Source organism: Scyliorhinus torazame, chromosome 18, assembly GCF_047496885.1.
Source record: "Scyliorhinus torazame isolate Kashiwa2021f chromosome 18, sScyTor2.1, whole genome shotgun sequence".
NCBI classification, from domain to species: Eukaryota; Metazoa; Chordata; class Chondrichthyes; order Carcharhiniformes; family Scyliorhinidae; genus Scyliorhinus; species Scyliorhinus torazame.
Window position 1 is genome coordinate 140,374,206 of NC_092724.1, and position 13,765 is coordinate 140,387,970.

The 13,765-nt window shown below is 45.8% G+C and overlaps 1 protein-coding gene across 1 annotated transcript in view; it reads right to left on the reverse strand.

Annotated features, from left to right (window-relative positions):
* Positions 1 to 13,765, reverse strand: part of LOC140395554 (cAMP-dependent protein kinase type I-alpha regulatory subunit) — a 55,946-nt gene that overhangs the window by 23,798 nt on the left and 18,383 nt on the right. Inside the window, exons 2-4 of the mRNA XM_072483481.1 lie at positions 12,778 to 12,951; positions 9,988 to 10,079; positions 1,435 to 1,496 (exon numbers count right to left, since the gene is read on the reverse strand). Coding sequence (XP_072339582.1) covers positions 1,435 to 1,496; positions 9,988 to 10,079; positions 12,778 to 12,951 — 328 coding nt within the window. The remainder of the gene's footprint in view (positions 1 to 1,434; positions 1,497 to 9,987; positions 10,080 to 12,777; positions 12,952 to 13,765) is intronic.

Consider the following 13,765-nt stretch of genomic DNA (forward strand, 5'->3'; position numbering starts at 1 on the left):
GGTATCTGCAGGTTAGGGACTTTGCACGAAAGGTCTGGAGGGGGTTCCCTAGGTTGCCTGGATACACCCTGCTGGAGCGACTGCTGTTTCCGGATGTGGAAGGGGAGGAAAAAATTGGGGATATATATAAATGGCTGGGGGAGCGGGTGATGAAGATCAAGGAGAAATGGGAAGCGGAGTTGGGAATGGAGATCAATTGGGGAGTATGGGTGAGGCACCGCGAAGGGTACACGGGGCCTGCTCTTGTGCAAGGATGAGCCTGAAGCAGTTTAAGGTTGTGCACAGGGTGCATGTGACTCGGGCAAGAATGAGTGGGTTCTTTCAGGGGGTAGCAGATGAGTGTGAGAGGTGTGGGCATGGGGCCAGTGAATCACATGCACATGTTTTGGGGTTGCAAAAAATTGGGAAGATTCTGAGCGGGAGTGTTCGCGGTTTTAGCCAGGATAGTGGAGGACGAGGTGGACCCGGACCCTTTGGTGGCGATATTTGGGGTTTCAGAGAAGCCGGAGCTCATGGAGAGGAGGACAGCCAATATTGTGGCCTTCACCTCTCAGATTGCACAACAGCAAATTTTGCTGGAGTGGCGGTCACCATCGCCACTGGGAGTAGCGGCATGGTTAGGCGATCTGTAGGAGTTCCTGCGGTTAGAGAAGACAAAGTATGAGTTAAGGGTTCAGCAGGGGAGTTTGAGAAAAGGTGGGGGGTGTTTGTGACCGTGTTTGAGGAGCTATTTGTTGGGGTTTGGGGGGGGGGGGTGAAAAGGGGAAAAATTTGTACAGACTGTATAGTTGATTGTTGGGAAGTATGTTCCTGGGGTGTTTATTTGCTGTAACCTCTTTGATACAAGTTTGTAATAAAATAAGTTTTTAAAAAAATACTATTCAAGGCTACCGACCAAAAGCTCGAAAATGGGATTAAGCAGGATGGCAACTTGTCAGTCAGCACCTAGAGAGGGCCAAATGCCCTCCTTATATCTCTAAAATCCAACGATTATTATCTAGTTCACCCTGCCGAGTTATAACTTTCAAGTGTATCAATATTATCCTCCTTTAAATGTATCCCTGTTTCGTTCCTTCTTCCTGGTTTAATACTATTTCTATTTTGCTTTTCCTCGTTATATCTGAATGTTATTTTGAGCAAACATTCCAAGATAAATGGTGCTACACAATTTTGACGGTATCCAGTTAGGCACAGAACTGGGAGCAAAACTGAGCTATTGTATCATTCTACATAACTTGGGACAGAGACAACACCTTGGGTAAAGGTTGATGAGAAGAATACCCTTGAACACAATAGGAGGATTGGAGAGAAATCCAAAAATCATAACTATCTTCATTTTGATTCTTCGTATATTTAAAAATTCCTAATGTTAACAATCAATCTTAAATCTAGACACAGTCTACTTTTAAGCTGCAAAGAGATTGTTTTTTTTACCTTGCTGAATGACTGTTTCGCCAGCAATGTAAGTGACTGGAAACATAGCGTCAAAAATATCACTAAAAGAAAAATTAAATAGAGTCAAAAATTGCTTCTCAACAGAATTATTTTAATAAACATGACAGCAAGAGATAGGCTTAATGGTATTGACACTGGGCCAGTAATGCTTTGGGGACCCCAGTTCAAATCCCCCCCCCCACAGCAAATGGTGGAATTTGAATTCAATCAATAAAAATCTGGAATTAAAAGTCAAATGATGAGCATGAAATATAGTCAATTGTCATTAAAATTGCACCTGGTTCACTAATGTCCTTCAGGGAACAAAATCGGCCATCCTTACCTGGCCTGGCTTACATGTGATTCCAGACTCACCGCAATGTGGTTGACTCGTATATGCTCTCGGAGATGGCTTAGCAAGCCATTCAGTCGCATCAGACCGCTAGAAAGTCAGAAGGACCACCCTGCATTGACTGAGGCACCAGAAACAACAACAGCAAACCCAGCCCTGTCAAACCCGCAAGGACCTCTTTACTGACATCTATGTCTAAATTGGGAGATCTATCTCTCAGACTCGTCGAGCAACAGCCTGACACAGAATCATACCTTAACATGCCAGACAACACCATCACCTCACCTGGGTATGTCCTGCTCCATTAGCCAAAGACCCAGCAGAGGTGGCATACAATCAGAAGAGAGTTACCGTGGGAATCCTCAACACTGACTCCTGACCCCATGACTCTCATGACATCAAGTCAACATGGGCAAGGAAACCTCCTGCTGATTATGTACCACCCCCCTCAACTGATGAATCAGTACTTATTTATGTTGAACACCACTTGGGGGAAACACAGAGTGAAGGGTGCAGAGTGTATTCTGGGTGGGGGACTTCAGTTTCCATCACAAAGAATGATTCAGTAGCACTATTACAAACCGAACTGCCACATCCAAACGGACATAGCTGCTAGACTGTCTGCGGCAGTTGATGAGGGAACAAGAGAGGAAACATACTTGACCTCATCCTCGCCAACCTTTGTGGTGCAGACACATCTGTCCATGACAGTATGGTTAGGAGTAAACACCACACACAGTCCTTGTGGAGACAAAGTCCCATCTTCACATTGAGGAGATACATTGAGGATACCTTTGAACATGTGGTGTGTCACTACCACTGTGCTAAATGGGATAGATTTTGAATAATCTAGCAACTCAAGACTAGGCAACATTGAGGCACTATGGGCTAACAGCTGCAGAATAGCACACAACCACAATATGTATCCTCATGGTCTGGCATATCCCCCACTCTACCATTACCATCAAGCCAGGGAATCAACCCTTGTTCAATGAAGAGTACAGGGGAGCATGCCAGGAGTAACACCAGGAATACCTAGAAATGAGGTGTCAATCTGGTGAACACTACAGGGCTACTGGCATGCCAAACAGCATAAGCAGCAAGGGTGAGATCGAAGCTCTGCAGTCCTACCACATCCAGGCCTGAATGGTGGTGAACAATTTAACAACTCACTGGAGGAGGAGACTCCATAAATATCCCCATCCTCAATGATAGGAGAGTCCAGCACATCAATACAAAAGACAAGACTGAAGCATTTGCAACAACCTTCAGCCAGAAATGCCGAGTGGGCGATCCATCTGTGTCTGCTCCAGAGGTTCCCAACATCACAGATGCCAGACTACAGCAAATTCCATTCACTCCACGTCAAGAAACAGTTGGAGGCACTAGATACTGAAAAGGCTACAAGCCCTGACAGTATTCCAACAAAAGTACTGAAGACTTGTGCTCCAGAACCTGCAGGAGACCTAGCCAAGTTGCCCCAATACAGCTACAACACTGGCATCTACTCGGCAAAGTGGAAAATAGTCCAGGTATGTCTGAGACACAAAGCAGAACAAATCCAACCCAGTCAATTACCTCCCTATCCACTTACTCGCGATCATCAATAAAATGATGGAAGAGGTTACCAACAACAACACGAAGAGGCAGCACGGTAGCGCAGTGGTTAGCACTGCTGCCTCACGGCACCGAGGTCCCGGGTTCGATCCCAGCCCTGGGTCACTGTCCGTGTGGAGATTGCACATTCTCCCAGGGTGCGTGGGTTTCGCCCCCACAACCCAAAGTTGTGCAGGGTAGGTGGATTGGCCACGCTAAATTTCCCCTTATTTGAAAAAAAGTTGAGTACTCTTAAATTTTTTTTTAAAACATAGCTATGAAGCGGCTCTTGCTTCGCAATAATCTGGTCACTGACCGTCAGTTGGGTTCCGCCAAGGTCAGATCTCCTGACCTCATTACAGCCAGAGTTCAAACAGACAAAAAAGCTGAATTCCAGAGGTGAGTGAAGAGTAACTACCCTCGATATCATAGCAGCATTTGACAGAGTATGGCATCAAGGAGCCTAGCAAAACTGGAATCAATGGGAATTGAGGAAAATTCTCCACTGAATTTCAGAGGCGAGGGAAGAGTGACTGCCCTGGGAATCAAGGGAGCACTTGACCAAGTGTGGCATTGAGGAGTCCTAGAAAAACTGGAATCAGGAAGATTTTCCACTGGCTGGAGTCATAACTAGCACAAAGAAAGATGGTTGTGCTTTTTGGGAGGTCAATCATCTGAGTTCCAGGACATCACTGCAGGAGTTCCTCAGGATAGTATTCTCAGCCCAATCTTCAGCTGCCTCATTATTAATGATCTTCCCATCATAAGGTCAGAAGTGGGGTATTGATCGATGATGGCACAATGTTCAGCACCATTTGCGACTCAAATACTGAAGCAGTCCATTTCCAAATGCACTAAGACCTGTACAATATCTAGGCTTGAGCTGATAAGTAACATTCACACAGAAGTGCCAGGCAATGACCATCTTTAACAAGAGAAAATCCAACCATTGCCCCTTGACATTCAATGGCATTAACATAATCGAATCCCCCATTATCAACATCCTGGGGATTACCATTGACCAGAAACCAAACTGGACTGGCCATAGGAATACATTGGCTACGAGAACAAATCAGTGTACCGATGCACTGTGGTGAGTAACTCACCTCTTGACCCCTGTCCACCATCTACCACAGAATACTCTCCAATTACCTGGATGAGTGCAGCTCCAGCAGCATGGTAGCATTGTGGGTAGCATAATTGCTTCACAGCTCCAGGGTCCCAGGTTCGATTCCGGCTTGGGTCACTGTCTGTGCGGAGTCTGCACATCCTCCCAGTGTGTGCGTGGGTTTCCTCCGGTTTCCTCCCACAGTCCAAAGATGTGCAGGTTAGGTGGATTGGCCATGATAAATTGCCCTTAGTGTCCAAAATTGCCCTTAGTGTTGGGTGGGGTTGCTGGGTTATGGGGATAGGGTGGAGGTGTTGACATTGGATAGGGTGCTCTTTCCAAGAGCCGGTGCAGACTCGATGGGCCGAATGGCCTCCTTCTGCACTGTAAATTCTATGATAATCTATGATAAACACAGGATGCTGAACATCATTCAGGACAAAGCATTCCGCTTGATTGGCACTCCATCCACAAACATTCACTCCCTCCATCACCGATACACTATGGTGGCAAAGTGTACCACCTACAGGATGCACTGCAGAAACTCTGCAAACTTCCTCAAGACAGCGCCTTCCAAACCTACAGCCACTACCATCTAGAAGGACAAGGGCAGGAGTTGCGTAGGAATTCTACCGCCTGGAAGTTTTCCTCCAAGCCACACACCATCCTACTTGGAAATACATCATTGCTTGTTCGCGGTCACTACGTAAAAATCCTGAAACTCCATCCCTAACACTGTGCATGTACCTAAATCACATGGATTGCAGCAGTTCAAGAAGACAGCTCACCACCACCTTCAAGGGCAATTGGATTGGTCAATAAATGCACGCCGAGCCAATGACACCCATGTCCCATGAATGAATAAGATAGTATGTGCCGGTTCTTGTATGAACTGAAGGTTAAGTTCTGTCAAAATAAAATTTACCACACTTTCATCCCATTGGTGTCCATTCCTAGCAGAGCAATGCAGCATTTAAGCTTAGGAGTAATGTTCACTCTAAGCTGCACAGCTTTTTGGCTGCCAGCAACTCAAAAATTAGTGTGCAGGCCTCTCACCAGCCACCCCCTGTAAAAGACGGTGTTTGAGCAACCAAGGTAAAATATTTAGAGGTAGCAAGCATTTAAATTGTTATCTGCACAAAACAAAAAATGGAACATGGTATCCACGTGAAGTATCCACAGAAACAATACTTCAGTACCTTCACACAATTTCTGTCCTAGAGACTAATTAGTAGAATGGAGGGAGAAGAGAATATGTGAAGATCAAAACTGCAATTCAACAGCTGTCACACAAAAAAATGTAGAAAATGAGAAACCTCCCCAAATACTCGAGTGCAAAATGTCTCAATATCGTGGCTCTTCAAAGGTCAAGTTAAACACAAATTTCTGGGGGTAGTGTCAAGTCAGTAATTAACTTGCCTTGATGTCTGATACAGGCTAGGAGATCAAAAGACTGAACATGTCTCAAACTGCTTCTCTCATTGTTAAATTCAAAATCTCCCATCACCCAAAGACTACTTGGCATGTATATAGAATCTTGCGTCATTGCCCCAAGTACATCTCAAACATTTTATAATTGAAGAATTACTTCTGAACTATTATGTAGGTGGACATGGAGAAGTCTTATAAAAGATAAATTAGATGAATGGCCAGCACCACAGCTGGCTCTGATGTTCAGCAGGGAGGGTCAAAGCGCAGAAGGTCAATAGTCATCGGGGACCGTATAGTTAGGGGCACAGATAGGCACTTCTGTGGACGTGAGACTCCAGGATGCTATGTTGCCTCCCTGGTGCCAGGGTCCAGGATGTCTCAGAACGGGTAGCAGGGCATCCTGAAGGGGGAGGGCAAACAGGCAGAGGTCGTTGTATACATTGGTACTAACGACATAGGCAGGAAGGGGCATGAGGTCCTGCAGCAGGAGTTCAGGGAGCTAGGCAGAAAGTCAAAAGACAGGACCTCTAAGGTTGTAATCTTGGGATTACTCACTGTGCCATGTGCCAGTGAGGCTAGAAATAGGAAGATAGAGCAGCTAAACACGTGGCTAAACAGCTGGTGTAGGAGGGAGGGTTTCCGTCATCTGGACAACTGGAAGCTCTTCCGGGGCAGGTGTGACCTGTATAAGGACGCGTTGCAACTTAACTGGAGAGACATAAATATCCTGGCCGCGAGGTTTGCTAGTGTCACACGGGAGGGTTTAAACTAGTATGGCAGGGAGGTGGGTACCGGAGCAATAGGTCAGAAGGTGAAAACATTGAGGGAAAACTAGGGAATAGGGCCAGTATGGCTCTGAGGAAGAGCAGACAGGGAGATGTTGCTGAAAACAGTGGGTCTGGTGGCCTGAAGTGCATATGTTTTAATGCAAGAAATATAACGGGCAAGGCCGATGAACTTACGAGCTTGGATTAGTACTTGGAACTATGATGTTGTTGCCATTACAGAGACCTGGTTGAGGGAAGGACAGGATTGGCAGCTAAACGTTCCAGGATTTAGATGTTTTAGGTGGGTTAGAGGGGGATGTAAAAGGGGTGGCGGAGTTGCGCTACTGGTTAGGGAGAATATCACAGCTGCACTATGGGAGGACACCTCAGAGAGCATCGAGGCTATATGGGTAGAGATCAGGAATAAGGGTGCAGTCACAATGTTGGGGGTTTACTACAGGCCTCCCAACAGCCAGCGGGAGATAGAGGAGCAGATAGGAAGACAGATTTTGGAAAGGAGTAAAAGCCACAGGGTTGTGATGGGAGACTTCAACTTCCCCAATATTGACTGGGACTCACTTAGTTCTAGGGGCTTGGACGGGGCAGAGTTTGTAAGGAGCATCCAGGAGGGCTTCTTAAAACAATATGTAGATAGTCCAACTAGGGAAGGGGCTGTACTAGACCTGGTATTGGGGAATGAGCCCGGCCAGGTGGTAAAAGTTTCAGTAGGGGAGCATTCCGGGAACAGTGACCACAATTCAGTAAGTTTTAAAGTGCTGATGGACAAGGATAAGAGTGGTCCGAGGGTGAATGCGCTAAATTGGGAGACGGTTAATTATAACACTATTAGGTGGGGGCGGATGATTGAGGGTAAATCAACATCTGACTTGTGGGAGGCTTTCAAATGTCAGTTGAAAGGAATTCAGGACCGGCATGTTCCTGTGCAGAAGGATAAATACGGTAAATTTCGGGAACCTTGGATAATGAGAGATATTGTAGGCCTCGTTAAAAAGAAAAAGGAGGCATTTGTCAGGTCTAGAAGGCTAGGAACAGATGAAGCCTGTGTGGAATATAAGGAAAGTAGGAAAGAACTAAGCAAGGAGTCAGGAGGGCTAAAGGGGGTCACGAAACGTCATTGGCAAATAGGGTCAAGTAAAATCCCACGGCTTTTTACACGTACATAAAAAGCAAGAGGGTAGCCAGGGAAAGGGTTGGCCCGCTGAAGGATAGGCAAGGGAATCTATGTGTGGAGCCAGAGGAAATGGGTGAGGTACTAAATTAATACTTTGCATCAGTAGTCACCAAAGAGAAGGAATTGGTGGATATTGAGTCTGGAGAAGGGTGTGTAGATAGCCTGGGTCACATTGAGACCCAAAAAGACGAGGTGTTGGGAGTCTTGAAAAATATTACGGTAGATAAGTCCCCAGGGCCTGATGGGATCTACCCCAGAATACTGAAGGAGGCTAGAGAGGAAATTGCTGAGGCCTTGACAGAAATCCTCAATGTCTTCAGGTGATGTCCCGGAGGACTGGAGAATAGCCAATGTTGTTCCTTTGTTTAAGGGTAGCAAGGATAATCCAGGGAACTACAGGCCGGTGAGCCTTACATCAGTTCTAGGGAAATTACTAGGGAGAATTCTTCGAGACAGGATCTACTCCCATTTGGAAGCAAATGGACGTATTAACGAGAGGCAGCACGGTTTTGTGAAGGGGAGGTCGTGTCTCACTAACTTGATAGTTTTTTGTTAAGTTCACAAAGATGATTGATGCAGGTAGGGCAGTGGATGTTGTCCATATGGACTTCAGTAAGGCCTTTGACAAGGTCCCTCATGGCAGACTGGTACAAAAGGTGAAGTCACACAGGATCAGGGGTGAGCTGGCAAGTTGGATACAGAACTGGTTAGGTCATAGAAGGCAGAGAGTAGCAATGGAAGGGTGCTTTTCTGATTGGAGGGCTGTAATTAGTGGTGTTCCGCAGTGTTCAGTGCTGGGACCTTTGCTGTTCGTAGTACATATAAATGATTTGGAGGAAAATGTAACTGGTCTGATTAGTAAGTTTGCAGACGACACAAAAGTTGGTGGAATTGCGGATAGCAATGAGGACTGTCAGAGGATACAGCAGGATTTAGATTGTTTGGAGACTTAGGCGGAGAGATGGCAGATGGAGTTTAATCCGGACAAATGTAAGGTAATGAATTTTGGAAGGTCTAATGCAGGTAGGGAATATACTGTGAATGGTAGAACCCTCAAGAGTATTGACAATCAGAGATCTAGGTGTACAGGTCCACAGGTCACTGAAAGGGGCAACACAGGTGGAGAAGGTAGTCAAGAAGGCATACGGCATGCTTGCCTTCATTGGCCGGGGCTCGGAGTATAAAAATTGGCAAGTCACGATGCAACTGTATAGAACCTTAGTTAGGCCACACTTGGAGTATAGTATTCAATTCTGGTCGCCACACTACCAGAAGGATGTGGAGGCTTTAGAGAGGGTGCAGAAGAGATTTACCAAGATGTTGCCTAGTATGGAGGGCATTAGCCATGAGGAGCGGTTGAATAAATTTGGTTTGTTCTCACTGGAACGACAAAGGTTGAGGGGGCGACCTGATAGAGGTCAACAACATTATGAGGGGCATAGACACAGTGGATAGTCAGAGACTTTTTCCCAGGGTTGAGGGGTCAATTACTAGAGGGCATAGGTTTAAGGTGCGAGGGGCAAGGTTTAGAGGAGATGTACGAGACAAGTTTTTTTTTTATACACAGAGGGTAGTGGGTGCCTGGAACTCGCTGCCGGAGGAGGTGGTGGAAGCAGGGACGATAGTGACATTTAAGGGGCATCTTGACAAATACATGACTAGGATGGGAATAGAGGGATACGGACCCAGGAAGTGTAGAAGATTTTAGTTTAGACGGGCAGCATGGTCGGCACAGGCTTGGAGGGCCGAAGGGCCTGTTCCTGTGCTGTACTTTTCTTTGTTCTTTGTTCGTTCTTTGTTTTAATCTATGTTGCGCAATTTGGTTGAAAGACGAACATTAGCCCATCCCTCTACAAACAGGGTTGTACGGTCTTGTTTATGCACCTGAACAGGAGGACGGGTGTCCAGTTTAACACCTCAAACATTACAACATTCTGTACCATACTGAAGGGATAATTACACGCTGAATTCTACGCCCTCAAATTTCTGATTCAGAAGAGAGTTCCACCTATCAAGTGAAGCTGACATGGACAAAAATGAGTTCTACAACAAACAAGGTTAAATCATCTTTGCCATCAGTCAGACCCTCAAATCAGAAATGCCTCACCTTCTTTCATTGTCATCCAAGTGTGAGAACAGCACGTTCTTTTCAATGGCCTTAGCCAAGGCAGCCATAGTCTTGTAATCTTTAGGAATTACCTATGTAGTCATGGAATAAACACATTCTGCTTTTAATAGATAACTGACAACAAAAGATTAAAGCCTTATTGAGAAGTTTCGGCTTTGGACAATTTGGGGAAATTGTGCTGGTTAGGTGACAGTTCAGGTTTCCAATAACGTGCATTGGCATAAACTTCCGGTGGCAGCCATGGAGTGAGCGGTCGTACATGGGGGGAGGAAGAGAGAGGGAGAGAGCTGGTGTCCTGGGTGGCCGAGGTGTGGATGATGCGGGAAATCCAGAAGAGGCTGAAGGAGAAGGTGGAGGATCGGGGTGGTGTGGTGGTTGGGGGGGGGGGAAGAGATCAGGATGTAGACACGGCGGATGGGTTGTTGCTTTGTTTGGGAAAGGGGAGGTTGCTGACAAGGGCGTGGTTGATGTGGCATAGCTGGAAAGGGATCGATGATGAGAACATCCAAGGTTGAGCCCGGAGGGGGTCAATGGTTTGTTTGAGGCATTCTATAGATTATATGAGTCTGAACCCTTGTCCGGGGTGGGGGAGGGAATGCGGCAGTTCTTAGATGGGTTGTAGTTTCCCAGGGTGGATGAGGGGTTGGCACAGGGTTTCACTAAATGCCGACGACCTGTGGTTATACATTTCGAACCCATTGGGTGGCATGATGGAGATTTTGGCAGTTCTCCGGGTACAAGTTAAACATGTGAATGAGCACGGTGTTCCCGATTGAAGCCAGAGGGCAGGACAGGGGATTATAGGAGTTGCCGTTTAAGGTAGTGGGGCGAGCTTTAGATATCTGGGCATTCAGGTGACGCAGGGTTAGACGCAGTTGCACAAGTTGAATTTGACCCGGTTGATGGAGCAGATGAAGTGGGACTGAGGTGCCATTGTCGCTGGCAGGACGGGTGCAGACAGTAAAAATGACGGTGCATGTTCGTTTTTCAGAAACTCCCGATCTTTGTCACAAAGTCATTCTTTAAAAAGGTCAACGCACTGATCTCTTTTGTGTGTGCAGGGGAGACCCTGTGGGTCAGGAGGGCTTTTTTGGAGCAGGGGTGGGGTGGGGGGGGGTCTGGCATTGCCGAATATAATGAACTACTACTGGGCAGCGAACATTGCCATGGTCAGGAATTGGATTGTGGGGGAGGGGTCCACGTGTGGGCAGATGGAGGCGGCTTCTTGTAAGGGAACGAGCTTAAGGGTGTTGTTGACGGTGCTTCTGCTGTTCTCGGCCAGACACTGTCAGCCTGGTGGTGGTATCGGCCTTCAGGGTGTGGGGACAGTGGAGACAACATTTGGGAGTGGAGGGTGCCTCGGTATGGGCACCGATTTGTGACAACCAGATTTAGGTACCTGCAGATCTGGATTTTGTGAGGAGAGAGGTGCCGTCTTTTCCTGGGTAACCACCCTTGGGGTTGCAGGATAAGGTACTGTCGGAGAGAGGCTGATATCTTGGCCTTTGCCTCCCTGATAGCCCGGAGATGGATCTTGCTTAGATGGAGGGGCCCAGAGCCGCCGAAAGCAGGGGTGTGAGTGAGTGACCTGGCAGAATTCCCGAGGCAGGAGAGGGTCAAGTCCGTCCTGAGGGGGTCGGTTGATGGGTTTGCTCGGAGGTGGAAGCCGTTCATTGACTTCTTTAAGGGGGATTGAAATGAAACGAAACTTATTGTCACAGGTAGGCTCCAAATGAAGTTACTGTGAAAAGCCCCTAGTCGCCACATTCCGTCACCTGTTCGGGGAGGCTGGTACGGGAAATGAACCGTGCTGCTGGCCTGCATTACAAGCCAGCTATTTAACCCTGTGCTAAACCAACTGATTGAGGAGTCAGTTGGGGGTGGGGAGGGGTAAGGGGGTTTAAATGGGGAAGGCAGAATGAGAGAAGGGAGATGGGGGTGGGGGGGGGTAGTTATTTAGTGTTGTACGATTTTGTTTCTGCTTTGGTTTGTTTTTATGAAAATGCCCGAATAAAATATTTTTTTAGAACACATGCATTGGCATAATCACAAATGTAAATTCTGCAACCAACCCATGCAATTGGACAACACAAGAGAAAACTACAGTTTGCTTTTTTCTTTCCATTAAAAAGTACTTGATGTATTTAAGGGTGCTAAACATTTTTTTAAAGTATCCAGTCATCCTATTTGAGTGATCCGATTTTAAAAATACTTAAAACGACATCAGCAACTTTTCTGAACCATTTAAAAGTGTAATTATATAGCAAACTAAACACTCTTTGAAACAATGAAAGTTTTTAAAATGTACATTCTTGTGCCTATGCGCCCCAAAAAATGATTAATTTGAAGAGTCTTCTCCAATCAGTGGAAGAAAGCTCGCAATTTTGACAGGGTGCATGGGCAGTTTTGTTAGTGTCCTGATTGGGCAAATTAAATTTTAAACCAGCATAAAAATTTCCAGAAAACACAGATAAGTGTTTTTAGGCGCTTTTCACTTGTGGTTAACTTCATCCAATCTTTTACACTGGATTGGCAGTGTCTGTCTGGATTACATTGATATTACCAACTGAAACTCTACCCTTCATCTTACAATCAAATGTCACAGTTCAGAAGTAACTTCACTGCATGACCAGCAAAACTTGTGTTGAGATAATTAGTTTGTACACAACCTGAAGTAACCATGTACTGAAGAGCTGTTCACACGCAATACCAATGAAATATGTCAAAAAGGTACTCTGAACATATATATATATATAGTCTTGTTTCTACCTTTCTCACATATGATGCAGCATCCTCCTCAGTGTAAACCTCAGCACTGATTGCCCCACGTCGTCGCCGCCCCTTCACTACCGGGTTCATGGGTGGAGGGGGAGAGATTTCATCCTCACGCGAGTCAGATCGAGAGCCTGATTTCTGCTGATTGTGCATCTGTTTGGCCTCCTCCTTTTTTGAAAAAATTAAAGGAAGAAACGTTACTCTCAGTTTCAGCACAAACATAATGGGTGAATAGCCTCTGAATCCGTACATGATTCCATAATCAAAAGCTTTATGAACAAAACCATGGCTTGTATAATCCTTGCCCAGTTCTTTTTCTAATTTAGCATGGCAACCATAAACTCAATAAAAAAATTAACTTGCAAGATAGAGGGCCAAATATGAATGAGAAAAATGTGCACATCCTCAATTATTTGAAGGAACTGCAAACTATGGCAGTATTGTGTATGAAAGCATTACAAAGATTTCAAGATGTGCAATAAAGGATTCTTCCCAATATTTTGACTTCTGTACAAGGCAGATAGGCAAACCAATGCTTCCTGCAAATCAAGACTGGACACTATATGCAAAGATCACCCTGAACACACCTCAATTTTTCTAAACTGATAGTAAACAACACACTGAAACGATACAACTTGAGTTAAAGACTATAAATTAGGTTCCGGAAGTAGTAATGTGGAATGTAATACTGTTAACCACACGACTGAAGCATTGGCAAGCATTTCTGCCCAAGTTTAGGCAATTCCGGAATACAGAACTGTCAATTAAAATCAGAAAATACATAGAACATAGAAAAATACAGCACAGAACAGGCCCTTCAGCCCACGATGTTGTGCCGAACCTTTGTCCTAGATTAATCATAGATTATCATTGAATCTCCCCCATTGCCCCCCCCAATCGCTCCCATTGCCCCCCCAATCGCTCCCATTGGCCCCCCAATCGCTCCCATTGGCCCCCCAATCGCTCCCATTGGCCCCCCAAT